We start from the raw sequence: 18901 nt of genomic DNA on the forward strand, positions 1-18901 counted from the left end.
CACTGGCAGTTGATGTGACTGCCCCTCTTTGAATTTTGGACTGTGCTGGAGTCCAACCTCTGTAACTACCACTGGCAGGGAAGTCCAGGAACAAAGTATTTTGGGGAAGATGTATTAAGCTTGGAGAAGAGATAAACTGGAGATAAGTGTAAGGAGATTATGCACCAGCCAATCAACTCCCAACTGTCATATTTCAAACACAGCTGATTGGCTGGTGCGTTATCTCCTTACACTTTATCTCCCCTTTATCTCCAGTTTATCTCTTCTCCAAGCTTAACACATCTGCCCCATTGTACCTAATGGAATGGGTCATGTTGGGGGACTTACCACCAAAAAAAAAAAAAACTGTGTGTCCAAACCAGGGCCCCCCTGACAGGCCCGGGCCCGGGTAAATTGTACCTGCTACCCCCCTCTCTCGGCACCCCTGCTCAGAACACCCCCACCCCCACCCACCCACCCCCCCCCCCCCCCCCCTGCGCTACTGAGGAGGGTAGGCAGCTATGCCCTGGAGTGCTGTGTGCTGTATCCTTCCCTGCAAGTGGCCAGGTATACACAAAATCTACCTACTTAATCATTGCAAAGGCACCCGGGTGGCTGTGTACACCAAAGGCTATATATAGATAGTTATCTATATACTCTATATATTGCAGGGTTGCCGACTTTGTTATTCTCCTCTCCGGGAGAAGCCCGGAGAGGAGAGTTTCTGTAGCCACTCAGGGGGGCGGGGCTTAAGGGTGACATCACTAAGCCCCGCCCCTATGCTGGTAAAACAGGGGATTAAGGTATCTCCGTGGAGGGGGCGGGGCTAAATCGCGTCATTTAGCCCCGCCCCCTCCTCGAAAACCCGAGGATTGCGGCATTTTAATGCCGCGATCCGGGGGTTAGCGGGGGTCCCCCCTGAATCCGGGAGGGTTGCCCACCCTTCCGGGGTGCCGGGAGGGGGTCCCGATTTTCGGGAGACTCCCGGAAATTCCGGGAGGGTCGGCAACCCTGATATATTGATAGATAGATAGATAGATAGATAGATAGATAGATAGATAGATAGATAGATAGATAATAAATGTATGGGGGAGGCACCCAAAAAAAATTTTGAACTCTGGATGCTATGGCAACATAAAAATATTCTGATTCTGACATCTCTGTGTCCTGCACACAACACAATTATATCTATAGTTATACACTAGCTGCAGACTGGATTATCAGTTTACAGTACACTGTGGCTTCAAAAAATACATTACACGGCCGACTGCATCAAATAAAATGAATGCCCGTGGATTCCTAGCTCAGTGGCAGGCAGCAGCCCTTGGCCGTGTACTTAATGTACGTACGAGACCATGTTGTGCGGTGCTCGCTGCCAGGGGGGTGTAGCCTGCTCGGGCCCGGACCATTGGTGCGAATGTGAGCTCGTGGTGTCATGTGACCGCCTGAGGCTCATCAGCCACTGCTGTGCTGCTACTTTTCTAGGTCTGTTGTATATAACTGTACGCGCGGCCGTACGGTGCCTGTCCCGCTACCTGCACAGGATGATGATACTCGGATACTGGGATATTCGCGGGGTGAGGAGATTCTACATGTTCTGTGTGTGTATGTGGCTGTAGTGGGCGATGTGTGTACATGTAGTGTATGTGTGTGTGGCTGCGGTCGGGCTGTCTCTGCTCTCACACTGCTCTCTCCCTGTTTGGTTACCCGTGAAGTTGGCTCATTCTATCCGCCTGCTGCTGGAGTATACCGGAACACCATATGAAGATAAGCTGTATGTTACCGGGGAGGGTAAGTGCCTAATTACATTGGTGCGCGTCTTTAGCCAATATAGAAGACAACTACCATCGGCTCTTATGTAAAAGTGCTATTGTTTTAGTAATGGACCACGTGTACTATAAGCTAATGTGCATATTAATTTGGTGATGGTTTCAGCTGTGCCAAAAAGAATGACACTGGTCTGCATATATGGGATGCCAAGTGACTGAAAGGTCAAATGGATAAAATCCGGAACAGACCCTGGAACACTTGACGACTGGGCAGGCTCCATTCATCAAATGGTACCATTCCAGAGCACGTATAGCGTCCTGTCCACCGATGCATGTCTGGGGGGGAATTCGCTCCTGGGATCACGGCTATGTTCATGAATGACTGACCGGTAGTCAGGATTTCGACCCCAACAGATTGGCAGTAGCTATTCTCCCTCCTGGGGTCCACGACCCCCATAGGGGGAGAATAGATGGCGAGTGCGTGAGCCCCCAAAGGGCTTTGTTGCGCTCACCCCCCTGCCTGAGTTCCAACATCCTTCTGACTGTCAGTGTGTTATACCACACCCTCCTGGTGTTGGTACCTGTGACACCTGTCTCCAGAGAGACGAGGAGGGAGAGCTTAGTGTCCCTCTACGTCTGGGGATGTAGTAAAAACCAGAATGTTCTGGGACATACAGTATGGGGAGCCTGTAATCTCTGCTTCCCCATTGATAGCTGTCACAGGCACTCCACAGGATTGGACTCTACAGGCTTTGATGAATGGAGCATGTCCGGTACAGCGCTTCAAAGTCTCGTCTGGTTCCAGTTTTTACCGAGTCCCTTAAAAGGGGCAGATTGAACTTTTATGAATATTTCATTTAAACCTATGCACTCTATCATAGCAAGATGTGTTTTGAAGATAATCACACATTCTGTTGCTTGCGGAATGACATGGACTGGTGGCTGCTTACTATGGAATGTCAACTGTCTTAGTCCCCATACTTTTAAAAAATATAATTGAACCATCGCGTATGTGCCATATAAAATTACTTGATGTTCCACTAAGTGCATATCCTAATCTCCTTCCTGATGTTTCTGACTATGGGCCAGATGTACTAAGCTTGAAAAGTGATAAACAGCCAGCCAATCAGCTCCTACCTGTCATGTCACAGACAGGGTTTGAAAAATCACAGGTAGGAGCTGATTGGTTGGTGGTTTATCACTCTTCATTTTATCACTTTTCAAGTTTAGTACATCTGGCCCACAATCTGTAACCTTCTGTGCATACCACATAGAGCCTAATTTAGTGTGGACCACTAATCTGAGAAGTTATAGCTGACTGCAAGTAGATAGCCACTGCTCAAATGTAAATAGAAAACACCTGTGCAAATTTAGGAATGCATTACAGATCATTATCCACTCACAGATCCATGCCTACATTCTGGAACATTATAGTTTTTAGAGTGGGGTTTTAGGTGGGCACATATGGAAAGGTATTAGATTTTGGGTACTTGTTTAGTTTCACAGCGGGAGCTTACGCTACTTTTGAAGCTACGCTAATAGTGAAACTACACAAGTGTTGCCGGGAACTGCATCTCTGTCCCTGGCATCCATGGCAAGCCTAGTCAGCGCCTCTCACACCGCCGGTGCCAGCATGATCCCCTCTCTTTGGCGGAGAGGCGCTCTATCTTTTTCAGATAAAGGAGCATCTCAGACGCGCCTGCACTGAGCCGCTCCTGTGTCTCATTAGCTATTGCGACAGGGTACATCGACCCTGCGGACAGGGCTAGGGGTTCTGTAGCGCGTGTATCTCCTTTCCAAAGTGGGGGTGCGGACGCAAGTGCGTCTCATTCACGATGAAGGAGGCATTTGCCAGTGCTCCATGTTACATACTGGCAAATGACTCCTTTTGAAACCCCCACTATCCACGGCAGCCCGAAGCGTGGCGAGCGGCTGTGGTACGCTTCCTCCCAACCTTTTCATACCCCCACTATCCACGTCGGTGTGGAGTTGTTTTTATAAAGTGTGGTGAGCCCGAAGCGTGGCGAGCGGACGCAGATAACTTCACATGTATTCCGCGTCCCCACACAATGCATGTGGCTCGCTGCGCTCGCCACACTTTATAACATCAACTCCACGCCGACGTGAATAGTGGAGGTATGCAAAGGTCGGGAGGACGCATACCGCAGTCGCTCGCCACGCTTTGGGCTGCTGTGGATAGTGGGGGTGTTTCAGGAACACATTCACACCTGCCATATCATGCATCTGAGACAGTAATGACAACATGTGATAACTGGTAACTGGATTTTAGTTAAGATTAAGAAGAAGAATCAAGGATAAATGATGAAATGTCAATACAATGAATAAGAAGAAGAAAAAAGACACAAAAAAATTAGAAAAAGCAATTCCTTGGAAACTGCACTGGCAGAAAAAGCAGCCGAAGTCATCTCTGCCTCTGCGGCGTCCCCTTTCTCTGCCTGGAGGAGCAGGGTCAGCGCTTGCAGGATGCGCTGGAAGGGGTCTTCTGCGCCAAGGGTCGTCCTCCAGATGAACTCCTGCAAGTAGGAGTTCAGCTGATGGCGCGCAGTGCCCCTTTGGCGCTTATTGCGCCACTTGCAGGAACACCACAGCCTCTCAATGTTTTGGGTGTGAACCCACGGTCTCCGGATCCTCAAAGTAGTACCGGTGGTTTACCCCGGTGTGGTTGTACCCAGCCTGCTCCAGCTGCTCCGTCTTGTAGGCCTGCCAGCAGTCGGAATAAATGATGGTCCCTGGTTGCACGTGCCTCTCAATGGCAGCCATGAGGGTGCTGGCATCATGTCTCTCGACTGCCGTAATGAAGCTCTCTCCGGTCTCCCTCCCGAAGATCCACTGCTGGGGCAGCATGCGGCACACATGGCTCTTCCGTTTGCCTGGGCCGCCAATTTCCCGGTGAGGCTGCCACAGGAGGTCGATGGCCTCCCGCATTAAGTTGTTATAGAGAACAGTGGTTGCCTGTGAGATGGACAGATGTTGCTGACAGAAGCGTATGCTGGTCAGCTCCTCTGCCCAACAGAACACGAACCGGATCAGGGTGACAAAGGTCAGATGGCACCCTCTGAAGCACTGCACAGTCCTGACACTGACCTTCTTGCCACAACTGCGGATATGGCAGCACCACATCCACTCCCTGACACTGAGCCTCATAGGGTGCCCTTTGGGGCAGGTCTGGGTGTCAGGCAGGAACTTGTGGCTCTGCAGAAATGCCACCGACTCCTCAGTCTGGGGCAGGATGAAGAGTGTCAGCTTTTCAACAGCCATGACTGTAATACGGCTGCCTGTCACACGCTGACTAGAACTGCCTACGGCGCTGACTAGCTGAACACACTGCGCTACTTCTGACCGACTATGCTGGTCCCGCGGAACACACTACGCTACTTCTAACTGACTACGCTGGTCGCGAACACGAGAATTCTGAAAGTGACGCTATGCTAATTACGTAACTGCTGCCGTGAAGCTAAACAAGTACCAGATTTTCTATGATCCCCTAATCACACACACTGTCTCTTTATGTGGCACATACAGTATGTGCTGAAGTAATGCTTTAGGCTGCCCTGTAAATTGTATTACTCCCATTACCTTTGCACTGCTCCTTCCTGCTGAATAAAGTGGTCACAGACCAATTTATTGATCTACTAAAAATTGGTAGCTGAAGAGTGCCAAGAAGAAGCGGTGCATACCCATGGCAACAGCCCTATGATTTCATATTTCCTTATCCAAATGGGATAGAAGACATTCTGCCCCCTTGCAAATGGGCTGGGCTGCACCACTCCCCTTTAATTGGCCCCTCCTTAAAGATGGCAGCCAGGTCGCCCCTTGTTTTTAGATACAATCTTTCCATTCTCCCAGGGAAATTGCCGAGGTGCGCTGCTTCCTTGCCGGGCTGCGCCCTATCTGCTGGAAAGCATTTGTATTATTAATGTTATGTATAACACCCTCCAACACAATTGAAAACCCATAACACACAAATTCCAAATTACTTTAATAGGGGGTGGGGGGTAGGTCTTCGCTTGATCACTAGAAAACTAAATGGAAACCTCGCCATTTGAGTGCCAAGTGAATTTGTCAAAATAGGAGTGACAATTGGCAAGCAGATCTTTTTATTCATCTTAATGACCTGTAATGTTTACCTTTTATATAGGAAATATATTTTTTTATTCTTGAATTTCTATAACAAATGTGAGAGACACTGGATTTTTTTTGGTACTTATGTAGTATCTGGGCTGCCGATTTCAAAATCGGGTCGGATCGGGAGATCGCATCGCATCGCATGCGACCATGCGATTCGATGCGATGCGATGCGATGACCCGATTTTTCCATAGGAATCAATGTTAAAATGGACTGAGTCCATTTTAACATGGAATTCAATGGGAAAAATGGGTCCTTTTCATACCCCTACTATCCAAGTGGGCATGGAGTTGGATATAAACCTGTGGCGAGCGTAGCGAGCCACCGAGCCCGAAGCGTGGCGAGCGAAGCGAGCCCCGCGAGGGGACGAATACCGTCCCCTCGCGGGGCTCGCTTCGCTCGCCACGCTTCGGGCTCGGTGGCTCGCTACGCTCGCCACAGGTTTATATCCAACTCCATGCCCACTTGGATAGTAGGGGTATGAAAAGGACCCATTTTTCCATAGGAATCATTTTAACATTGATTCCTATGGAAAAATCGGGTCATCGCATCCGATATCGGATGCGATGCGATGCGATGCGATATCGCATCGCATCGCATCTGATTGTATGCCTTAACTTAAGGCATACAATCAAAAAATCGGCAGCCCAGATACTACATAAGTACCTTTTTTTTTTTTTGTGGATGTTTTGATGATTTTTTCTTAAACTAGGATGCTTACATTGCACAATCTTAGTTAAGTATTTGTCTACTTTGTTGCCCAGCAATTACTCTAATCGCCTTAGCTTTGCAACTTTACCTCCTATTTTTGTTAAGGGAATGCGAATATAAGAGCTGTCATTACATAGTAAGCAGTCGTTATTCCATGTCATTCTGCATGTAATACTGTATATGTAATATTATCTTAGCAACTGTGCCTAAGATATAGTGCATAGGATTAATATGCTTTAAAATACAGTATACATAAATGTTTAGTCTGCTCCCATTATAGTCAATTGGCATTTTGTTTATACAGACCACTACCATGCTTTTAGCATCTCCCAAAGGTTCCGTTTCCTCCTCTGGCTTCTGTGCAATATGTTCATGGGACTATGGGCCTTATTCTAGTTCACTCTTTCTGACAAAATCCTTCTTAGATGGACAAAACCATGTGCACTGTAGGGGGTCAAATGTAAAATGTGCAGAGAGAATTAGATTTGGGTGAGTTATTTGGCTTCTGTGCAGGGTAAATACTGGCTGCTTTATTTTTACACTGCAATATAGATCTCACTTTGAAGTAAAACCCCACCCAAATCTAATTCTCTCTGCACAAGTAACATCTGCCCCACCTGCAGTGCACATTTTGTCCATATAAGAAGGAATTTGTCAGAGAGTGAACTAGAATAACCCCCTATGTATAACAATATTACTGTAATATGGGTACAATGGTCACTGTGTCCTCTATGGCCCCACACATTGTTTGCCACTCTGTTGCCCTGATGCACTTTTTACATCAACATAAAGAGCCTTTGAATCAATTAAATGTATGCCGTTTTAAGACTATTTATTTCTTGGAACCTCAAAACACTGCATTATCCATGTAAACTGTATATATTTGAATTGCCCAACTGGTTTGTTATGTTTTTTAAATGTAAATTTTATTGCTAAATTAATTCCTTTAAACAGACTTGTGTGAACAAGTTTTTTTATATGTAAAATCCTTCCAGTCTGTGCACCTCCTACTGCATTTCTGTGCATGATGGAAAATGTTACATAATTATGAAGAAACAATCAGGATTGCAACACCGGAGGCATTAAATGGGGAGTGAGCCAAAAACAACTGATTTGTTTCAGCATAAACCATTCATTATTGCGTTAATAGCAGAAGCCCAAATTTTATGCGTAAGATTTCTATGATGTGATAGCTGGTGACCTGCTTGGAGGTCTGGAAACTGTGACAATTATAGTGTTCATTCCAGCACCCGCCATCTTTGAAAACCCATGCAGTTCCTCTTCCCTGCCTGGGGTGTCGCTGTCTGCTGTAGTGCTTCTAGCACAGTGTGGTCTGTATATCAGCACTGATATGCAAACCAGACGTGTGCTAGAAACACCACAGCAGACAGCGACAACCCAGGCAGGGAACAGGAACTGCATGGGTTTTCAAAGATGGCGGGTGCTAGAATGAACACTAAATTATTTGCAGGCACCCACTAAGCAGGGTTTGTACAATTTTAGGCTCTGCAAACTTTGCAACTTTGACACTGGGCACATCGGCTTGTTTTTTGTTTTTTGTTTTTTGACTGACAAGAAAGGCTCAACAGTCCCTAAAAAAAAAAATCTCTGCTATGATTGCACTATATAATTAATGCTAGCTATACATTTTAAGATTATCTGTCCACCTAATTGGCTGATTGGAATGAAAATGTGGTAGTGTGTGAGTTTAAGTGTACATTTACTATTGAACACTGGAAAACCGTTGTTAAGAAAAATTGGTTAAATCTGTTTGATTTAAAGAATTTGTCTGTGGATTATTGTTCCAACCCAACATGTTGGATGGTTGCACAGATAATATTAAAGTATATGGACCGTTTAACTGTAAATGAATAAATACATTTTTATTATTACATGTATTGTTTCTGCAGCACCAGACTATGACAAGTCTCAGTGGCTGGATGAAAAGGAGAAGCTGGGATTGGACTTTCCAAATGTATGTGACTTTGGGATTGTAGGGGAGTCCTATTATAAGCATAGGGGTGTGCACAAAGTATGAGTCTGTATGCCCTTTAGGCAGTCACAACTCAAATTTTCACTGAGATTAGCAGACCCAAATCTTGAATGATGGGTGGGCCACAAGAGGCAGTGACGTTGGTGGGTGCTCCAATCGTTCTTCGGCTTGTAATCAGCTGACCACAGGAAGGGCTGAGCAGGCTGCATTGTGGATGTAGCTATGGCAGTATTTATGACCCTGCACCTATGATCATAATATTTTCTTCTTTAAAATGACCTGATGTTGCACTGTAAATTAGGTGCTTTTTTAATGTTATGGGGCTGAAGGGAGGAGATTCTTATCAATGTTAACTGATTGAGCAAAGATTTCTATTGAGAATGTTTTCTATTTTACAGCTGCCGTACCTGTTGGATGGAGATATTAAGCTGACTCAAAGTAATACTATTCTGCGCTACATTGCACGCAAGCATGGATTATGTAAGTATTGGATCTTGGTCTTGTCTGTATCATGTAGTGTTGGAAATTTTGTAGCTGCTTTTGTAGCTGCTTTGTCTTTTATTTGTTTTTAATTTGAATAGGTCAGAGAACCTTTTCACCACTGGGATCATATTTAGAAATAGGAAAAAGGGATAAGGTTTTAGCGCATACTCTGGTCAGAGTGGGTGGAGAGTATGATGAATGCAATAAGCGGAAAACACATGCCCCGACAAGGCCGCCCACTATGTCAAGTCCTGCACTGTGCCTTGCACGTGAAAGGGAGAGTTTTAGTGGGACACCACTAAAGGGGCTGGGCATGGCTGCACAGCCTAGCGGGAACACTAGTTACTATTGTTCATAGAATTTTGTGCTATAGACACGAGGCCTATTGTAGAGATGAACACACAACAGTAATGCCCCTTTCAGACCGCACATATTAACTCTTTTTTTATACCGTTTCAAAACGGCAATATGTGCGGTCTGAAAGGTGCAGAGTGATTTTACCGTTTCCAAAAAACGGTTTTTGGAAACGGTAAAAAAGCAGGGTCCTACCCGTTTCAGACCTGTGGGTCCCTGCAGTGTATATTATATCAGTGGCAGGGTCCCTACAGGGAGTGGGAACTAGTAGTTCTCACAGCTGCCCTGTACACCCAGCGCCTCTGGTATTAAGAGCAGTGCAGGATCCCTAGCAGCATCCCCCGCATCTCTCGGACACTTGTGTGCGGGGCAATGTGCAGGGTGTATGGATAGATGGACTGTGCCGAGGAGGTGAGCGGGGACGGGCGGCTCGGGCTGGGCTGCGTGTACAAAAGGAAATTGTGTTTATTCTCCCTTTTGAAGAGTTGTACTTTATATGTACGGTGAGTTTTAAAGCCATTATCATCAGTGGGCACTTGCACCACCCAATGCTTGCTGCAAAAAGTGTATATTTATGCTTTTGTTCAACTCTGCAGAAATCTTCTCTGAGCATTGCCTATGTGAGAGTGCCTTGACACAGCCCAGTTGCACCTCATCAGTCATGAACAAAACTGCATTACTCATAGATGCGTACACTTGTTTACAAAGCTTTCAGAGTGTAAAAAAGTAGTACCAGCTTGTAGAGTACTTTCACCTTTGTGGTGGTCCATTGGTTTTGGATTCTGTCCAATCGGATGTCTCATTGTTTGTTTATACTTAAGTCTTAAGCCCATGTAGGGTTTATTTACATACCCAGGCTTGGGTATATAATATATTTTGTTTTCCCCCTCTTTGCATTGTTCCAGGTGGAGATTCTGAAAGTGAAATGAATAATGTCTCATTAATTGAAAACCAAGTTATGGATTTTCGGATGGGCCTTGTTTGTATAACCTACAACCCTAACTTTGTAAGTAGAGAAGAAAAGGCAAACTGATCTTGAAGCTGGTTTGTTAAATAATATAACTTACCAATGTACCGGTACATTTTTCAGGAGACACTGAAGGGTCCTTATCTTGAAAAACTACAATTAGCATTGAGCAGATTCTCTCGGTTTTTGGGGGAAAGACATTGGTTTGCAGGGGACAAGGTACATTTTCCTGTAGTACACTACTTGTATTACTATGCATTTTCCTCAAGTGCTACAATGGGGTAGTTTTTAAGGTTAATTGTATTTCCTCTACCTCCCCATGGCAGCATACATATGGGTTACGCCCTCTTGGGTAGATATCTGGAAAGGAACACAAAAAAACAGACACTGCCCCTATATAAGGACCTCCTCCCTTGGGCTCTGTGTCTTTTTTTCCTTTCCGGGTAGATGTGAGTGGCTTACCCTGTGAAGTGGCTGCGAGCTGGCTCCCCTGCCGAGTGCAGTAAGGGGTAATGGCGTTTTTGGACCCCCGCTGTCGAGGGCAGTCTGGGATGTCCGTCTGCTGGAGTACCCCGCCGCCAGGAGCGGTTGCGGGTAACGACGCCGGCATCTCAGCAGGCATGGCAAGGTGTACAGGGAGAGGCGCACTTCCATGACGCGGCGCGCGATGACGCAGGGCGTCACGCGTGGTACATAGGAGGCGCTGGTGAGCGTCTGAGGTCATCGGAAGGCGTCTCAGCGTGTCTGGATGCCGGGGATCGCGTGCAGGACTGTGTTCTGACGGAGGTGCTGCAAGCGGGTGCCTGATACCAGCAGACTGTGGTAAGGTCCCGACAAGCAGCGGCGCTGCTGGGACTTGGCTGTGTTATTTCTACTGACTATAACGTAAATCGCATGTTGTTACAGTGAGGCTGTGATAGAAATAATAATGGAGGAAGAGAAAAAGCAGCAGAGTAAGCCAGGGTAAGCCACACTGAAGTAGCGGTGTTTCTAAAGGGAAATTTCTTTTTTATGCATGTACCTAAATAGGGTTTTTCTCATGCTAGGTCTGAAACTGGCAAAGAGAAAGGAGAAGTTAAGGCTAAGCACAAGAGGAAATGCTCATCCTGTGATAAAGCACTAACAGATAAGTGCTCAGGTCCTGAATGCAGTAAATGCAGGAGCTCGGTCCAGATGGGATCTATACAGATAACGGATTTAGTGAAATTACTTAAAACTGAACTAGCAGACACCTTCATGTCTAAGGAGGAGTTTGTCAAGTCCTCAGGGAAGAGACCTAGGGCAGTACGTTCTGACTCCGAGGGGTCAGAGCCAGGGCCCTCGGGAAAGCCAGAAGAAGAGATGGAGGAAGGTGAAGTGTTCCAGGAAAAAGATGGGGTGGACTTCAACCCAGACTTACTGGAGAACCTTCTCTGCTTAGTACATAAGTCACTCAACATAGAGGACCCTCAGGAGGAGGGTAAACTTCAGGACCTTTTGTTTAAAGACAAAAAGAGGAAAAATAAAACTTTTCCGTTATCTAAACCACTACAAGAGGTAGTGGAAGAGGAATGGGGGCACCCCGATAAAAAGGTGGCAGTACCCCTGAGAGTATCTAAAATGTACCCCCTTGACCAAGAGCAGGTCAAACAGTGGGATGAGGCACCTAAGGTGGATGCAGCGATAGCACGCATCTCAAGGAAAACCACGCTCCCCTTAGAGGATGCGAACATATTTAAGGACTCAATGGAAAGAAAAATGGAAATGAGTCTGAGGAAGCAACATGCCACAATAGGGGCTTCCATGAAGGCTTCATCAGCAGCAGCGGTGACCTCTAGAGTCTTAAGATCATGGTGCCAGGACCTGGAGTCCGACATGCTGGATGGCATTAAGAGGTCGGAACTATTGAAAGTGGTACAAAACATACAGGTGGCCGTAGAGTTTTTGTGTGATGCTTCCCTTGATATGGTGCGGTTGGCGGCCAGGTCTAGTGCTACAACTGCGGTTATAAGAAGGGCTTTGTGGCTGAAGCCGTGGGCGGCGGACAGTCAGTCCAAGAACAAACTAATATCCTTACCCTTCCAGGGGAGCTACCTGTTTGGCCAGCAATTGGACGAGATAATTACTAAAATATCGGGCGGTAAGTCGGTATGGCTACCGCAGGATAAGGCCGCAAAAAGGGGATCATTTAATAAATTATCCCGGTACCAGTCCACGGATTTCAGGGAAGCAAAAACATACAGACCAGGCAGAGGTTTTCGCAGACCTTGGCTTGGCAACAGGTATAGCTTTCGTGGCCAAAGAGGCAGAGATGGCAGGTCTGCCTTCAGGCAAAACCAGCAATGACGCCAGAGAGAAAGTGGGCGGCAGACTGATGCAGTTTCAACACGCTTGGCATCAGTCAGTACAGGACAAGTGGGTACTGGAAGTAGTCTCATTAGGCTACAAAATAGAATTTGTCACAGTACCAGGAAGCTGGATGGAAGTGTCACCTATTCCCAGCAATTCAGAAGAAAGGGCGGCCTTGTTCAGCAGCTTACAGACCATGATAGAGCAAGGAGTAGTCATAAGAATCCCCAAACAAGACGAAGATCTGGGTTGGTTCTCAAGATTTTTCGTTGTAAAAAAACCATTAGGGGGATTCAGAACTATATTAGACCTAAGAAGGCTAAATACCTATATTCACGTGAAGCGGTTCAGAATGGATTCAATAAGATCCATTATACCAGACATAGAAAGAGGAATGTTTCTGACAACAATCGATTTAAAAGATGCATACTTACACGTCCCGATATTTCTGGGACACCAAAAGTTCCTCAGGTTTCGACTAAAACAAATAACATACCAGTTCACATCACTGCCGTTCGGCCTGTCTACGTCCCCAAGGACTTTTACAAAAATTCTGGTGGTCCTAGTGGCCAACCTAAGGGTGTTAGGCATTACAATCTGGCCATACTTAGACGACCTCCTGATTGCGGCAGACACCAAAGAAATGGCGGAAGCACATACAGAAATAGTGCTAGATTACCTGAGACAACATGGATGGCTAATCAACATCCAAAAGAGTCAGTTAGTACCGACACAAGAGGTAAAGTACCTAGGGGTCATGTTGGATACAAAGGAAATGACTATAAAGTTGACAGAGGACAGACGCCTGAAACTTCTACAGGAAGTAAAAGGAATGCTGAGGAAAAAGGCGGTATATTCAGAGGACTGCATGAGAGTACTCGGCATCCTGTCAGCAGCGTTAGATACGACCAGTTGGGCCAGATTCCACATCAGAACGCTGCAGAACTGCTTCTTAAGACAGTGGAACGGGGATGCGAAGGACCGAAGACAGAGGATCTATCTGTCAAAAGGAGCAATAGAAGATCTGCTCTGGTGGTCAAAGACACACAGGTTGACCAAGGGAAAGTCATTCGCGGCCGGTCCACAAGTGGTGCTGACAACAGATGCCAGCGAGACAGGATGGGGCGCGGTCTGCGAAGAGCAGTCGGCGCAAGGAGAACGGGAGCAGGCTACGGGCCGACAACATTCAAACGTAAGAGAGATGCGGGCGGTGTTCTTGGCATGTCAAGAATTTCAGGAGATAGTAAGAGGCAAAGATCTGATAATAAGATCAGACAACCAGTCAGTGGTCATGTACCTGAACAAACAAGGGGGTACAAGGAGCCGGAAACTGATGGCGGAAGTAACACTTATCCTGAGATGGGCAGAACGTCATGTCAGAAACATCTCCGCAGTATTCGTGGCCGGGAGAGAAAACGTCAGGGCAGATGCTCTGAGCAGGTACAGGCTAGTCCCAGGAGAGTGGGAGCTGTCAGCCCCAGTGTTTGCACAACTGACGCAAGAATGGGGGGTACCGGAGGTGGACCTGATGGCAACGGCAAGCAATGCCAAGGTTCCAAAATTCATCTCCAGGCACTGGGAACCGACAGCGTGGCAAATGGACGCACTCACGGCGAAGTGGAGAGCGGAGCTGGTGTATGCGTTTCCCCCGTTTACAATCATCCACAGGTTCCTGAACAAAGTACAGAGAGAGACAGCCACGGTAATCGCAATCCTGCCCTACTGGCCAAGAAGACCCTGGTTTGCCAAGCTGGTAAAGATGGCGATAGGAGGGCCATGCTTCCTACCCGACCACGAGGATCTCATCGGGCAGGGCCGGTTCCATCAACGGCAGCCAGCAAGCTGGAACCTGGCGGCCTGGCTACTGAAACCAGGACACTGAGAGGGAAAGGGTTTTCCCAGAAGGTAGTCGACACACTACTGAAAGCAAGGAAGGTGTCGACATCCGCGACCTATTATAGAATATGGGGCAAGTATGTATTCTTCTGTAAAGAAAATAACAAAAATCCCAAGCTAATACCTACCATTCTAGACTTCCTGCAAGCAGGACTGGAGAAAAAGCTGGCGGCGAACTCTTTGAAAGTACAGATTTCGGCCATTGGGGCGATGCTGGATACCAAGATTGCAGACAATAAATACATCCAGAGGTTCGTTCAGGCGATCAAGAAAATCAGGCCGACTTTCCACAACCCCATGGCCCCGTGGGATCTTAATCTGGTGCTGAACGTACTGACGGAGGCTCCATTTGAGCCTATAGAGGAAATCTCACTCAACTATCTAACTATGAAGGTGGTTTTTCTTACAGCCATTACGTCAGCAAGGAGGGTGTCGGAGCTTCAGGCCCTGTGGGTACAAGAACCATTCTTAAATTTCTTCGAAGACCGGGCAGTCCTTAGGACTAATCCTACCTTCTTACCTAAAGTAGTTTCCAGCTTCCACCTCAACCAAGAGATAATACTTCCTTCATTCTGTGCGAATCCCAAGAATGCTAAAGAAGAAAGGCTGCACAATCTAGATGTGACAAGGGCCCTAAGAACATACATAAGAAGGGTACAGGCCTTTAGGAAGTCAAAAAGACTGTTCGTACTGATGGAAGGAATAAGGGGTTAGGAGCTACCAAAACTACCATTTCAAGATGGATAAAAACATGCATCAGAGAGGCATACAAAATTAGGAAAGTGGAGATCCCGGTGGGGCTTAAAGCCCATTCGACCAGGTCCTTGGCGGCATCCTGGGCCGAAAAGGAGTCCACATCGATAGAAGAAGTGTGCAGAGCAGCGTGCTGGTCATCGGCACACACGTTTACCAAGCACTACAGGGTAGACGTTACAGCATCCCAAGATGCTAGCATGGGGCGCAAAATATTAAGCGCAGTCGTATGATAATAATACGTACAGACTACAGACGGAGGTGGTGAAGTAACCTTTTCTTTTTTCTTATTATTGTTTATGTATTACTTATGTATTGCCCACCCAGTGAAGTAAAACTGCTTGGGTATACCCATATGTATGCTGCCATGGGGAGGTAGAGGAAAGTACAGATTAGTACCTGTTAATAGGCTTTCCTCTACTCCACCATGGCAGCCGTTTTCCCGTCCCACAAGTATAAGTGATTATGTTATAAGGAGCTATTTAATAAAGACACAGAGCCCAAGGGAGGAGGTCCTTATATAGGGGCAGTGTCTGTTTTTTTGTGTTCCTTTCCAGATATCTACCCAAGAGGGCGTAACCCATATGTATGCTGCCATGGTGGAGTAGAGGAAAGCCTATTAACAGGTACTAATCTGTACTTTCTTTCTGCTCTCCAGCTGACATTTGCAGACTTTTTGATGTATGATGTCCTGGATCAGCATCGGATGTTAGAGCCAACCTGCTTGCAAAAGTTTAAAAACCTGCAGGACTTCTTGACCCGATTTGAGGTAAAGTTTTTATTTTAGTAGGTCTATGCTACCACTTGTACAGAAATAGGAGTTTAAAGCAAAGTTTCCGACATTGACTGCCTCCTTTTGGGAGCGGACACCCAGCGTATTAAGAAGCAGTGTAGTCGAGGATGGTAGGGGGTGTGGTGGGGAGTGGCTTAATATAGGAGACAACACAAGGACTTGCCAGTTGCGTCATTGTGGCCATGCCCAGGGAATACAATGCTGGTATTACATGCATTGAATAGCAGTAGGGGCACAATGAATGCATTTAGAAAGAATTTCATCATTGGGTCCCCACGGGCTTCCCCCTTGTGCTCTGTAAGTCAGCGGCCGAGGGTGGTTGCTGGGGTAGCGAGGCCTGTCCAATTCTCCGGGGCCTGGGAGTGGCACCCAACCGAGAGCCTCCCGGACGTTCCATGAGAGTAGGTAAGTATGGTTTAGTTTGCAGAAGATAAAAACTGTCAACCCCCCACCACCACCATCATCCCTGAGAACTCCAAATCCTGCATCAAGTTCTCAAACCGCACCTGCATTTTAGTAACCCTATAGTAATTGGATTGTATAGAAATATTTACAGTATATTGTACACTATTCTGTGATGGAATTTACAGATGTACTGAAGGTTGGCAGAGCCACAGTAACAGGTGCTTCTAGGGGGCTTATTCATTAAGTTGTGGCAGATACTGAGCGGCGGCTCCTTGTTTTCGTCATCACCTGGGCTATTTAAGGGCCTAAGGGCCTTATTCAGATCTGAGCTCAGTACAAATGTGTTCGGAAAATGGGCAAAACCATGTGCACTGCAGGTGGGGCAGATGTAACATGTGCAGAGAGAATTACATTTGGGTGGGGTGTGCTGAAACCGAAATCTAAATTGCAGTGTAAAAATAATGCAGCCAGTATTTACCCTGCACAGAAACAAAATAACTCACCCAAATCTAACTCTCTCTGCACATGTTACATCTGCCCCACCTGCAGTGCACATGGTTTTGCCCATTTTCCGAACACATTTGTACTGAGCTCAGATCTGAATAAGGCCCTAAGTCTGGGTTCAGCATTTGTAATTGTTCACAACACAAAAAAACACTAAAAATGAGAATCTGTTTTGACAACCTTGTCCTTTTGACTAAGTGACACAGAGGATGTAAATCTAAGAGGTGTTTACTACATAGTTATTGCTGCCTCTCTACAATCTATTACAATACTGATCATAAACAAATGGCAGCTATGTCGGCAAAGCATTATAGGGCTTTTAATAGGGCAGGGCCACACCTAGCGGCGCAGCTGGTCCCGTTTAGCAGGACCCGCTTGGCTAGAAGGAGCGGCGGTAGTCCAGATCCGTCAGTGGTAGGGTGAAACAGCCGCACATTTAACTGGAGAGGGGGGTCCCTCTATTTGAGGGGAGTCCCCATCTTCCCAAGAACCCCCAACCTGGGCTGACTAGTTAGGGTGGGTAATGTTTTGGTCATGGGACTTTGGCAAGGGTCCTCTTGCTTCAGCATTACACCTCTTGCTAGTGGAGCTCGGTGCTGGTCCCTAAAATACATGGTACTCCCACTCATTTTGTCCCCCATATTCTGGGAACCAGGGCTTGATACAAGATCCCAGTGCTAATTCTGAGTATACAAGGAACCCCCAACCACTTTCCTGCCAATTACTGCATCTTGCTAAAACAAAATGGCCCTTATTCAGATCTGATTGCAGTACTAATTTGTTCTCAAAATGGGCAAAACCATGTGCACTGCAGGTGGGGCAGATGTAACATGTATAGAGAGATTTAGATATGTGTCAGTTATTTTGTTTCTGTGCAGGATAAATACTGGCTGTGTTATTTTTACACTGCAATTTAGATTTCAGTTTCAACACACCCCACCCAAATGTAACTCTCTCTATAAATGTTACATCTGCCCCACCTGCAGTGCATATGGTTTTTCCCATTTTGAGAACAAATTTATACTGCGATCAGATCTGAATAAGGGCCGATGTGTCACAAGAAGGTGTGTCCTGCCAAACAGGACCTGTTCGACTGCATCCTGCCAAAACGCAAGCTGCTAAAGCCAATGCCTTAGGGCCAAGCCAAACATTGCGGCCAAGCGTGTCCCAGTGAGTGTGACCCGCTTGGCCACAAGGCGGAAGCGGTGTGTCAAACACAGCTGTGTGGTCGGATCCTGGTGTTACACGGGGCAACCGCATAGGAGCCTGTGTGTAGGCTTTGTGGCTTAGCGGGCCCCACTGAATGGGTCCCACTGCGCCATTATGTGTACTCTTTAACATTTCAAGTTAACTAAATTATTTTTTTTTTCCTTTCTTCCATCCAGGCTCTACCAGCTGTTGCTGCATACATGAAATCACCCCGCTTTATGAAGACCCCAATAAACAACCGTACATCTTATTGGAGCAACAAAAAGTAATCTAGCTCCACTTATTTCATAGTTTTTCACCCAGTAACATTTTGAAGACTTATTTCTTCCCCATGGTTTCATGTTTTCTGCAAGACCTGATTTGTTCATCTTAATACCATGTTTCTCTACTGTGAACAAGTTTCAAATAAACATTGCATATAATTGTCTACCGTCAGTATGTGTATGACTATGAAGTGCTTATACTGTATGTAGACTATTCCTTTAGTAGAACGTTACTCACAGGATGTTTGCGCCCGAATGCTGCTTGCTGGGAGAATGAGGCGCCTGAATGTGAAGAGCTCTATAATGCATAGTCTTTCTTGAATCGTATGGCTAGTTATTGAGGGAGT

General features: G+C 46.4%; 2 protein-coding genes across 3 annotated transcripts; both read left to right on the forward strand.

Moving 5' to 3' along the window:
- Positions 1-1399: 1399 nt before the first annotated feature.
- LOC146060139 (glutathione S-transferase Mu 5-like) lies at positions 1400-18726 on the forward strand. Of its 2 annotated transcripts, XM_083173063.1 has the most exons (8): positions 1400-1556; positions 1695-1770; positions 8517-8581; positions 8998-9079; positions 10342-10442; positions 10527-10622; positions 16039-16149; positions 18468-18726. In XM_083173063.1, exons 1-8 carry the CDS (start codon positions 1524-1526, stop codon positions 18558-18560), a joined length of 657 nt encoding a protein of 218 aa, XP_083029189.1. In that variant the 5' UTR covers positions 1400-1523; the 3' UTR covers positions 18561-18726. The 2 variants fall into 2 exon arrangements, with proteins under 2 accessions (XP_083029189.1, XP_083029190.1); XM_083173064.1 differs by lacking the exon at positions 10527-10622.
- On the forward strand, positions 10629-12866 carry LOC146060138 (uncharacterized). Its single transcript, XM_083173062.1, has 2 exons — positions 10629-11366; positions 11450-12866. The coding sequence occupies exons 1-2, from the start codon at positions 11332-11334 to the stop codon at positions 12726-12728; spliced, it is 1314 nt and encodes a 437-aa protein (XP_083029188.1). The 5' UTR covers positions 10629-11331; the 3' UTR covers positions 12729-12866.
- Positions 18727-18901: the final 175 nt, after the last annotated feature.

Source organism: Crinia signifera, chromosome 2 (genome assembly GCF_055691185.1).
Source record: "Crinia signifera chromosome 2, ASM5569118v1, whole genome shotgun sequence".
Classification (NCBI taxonomy): domain Eukaryota; kingdom Metazoa; phylum Chordata; class Amphibia; order Anura; family Myobatrachidae; genus Crinia; species Crinia signifera.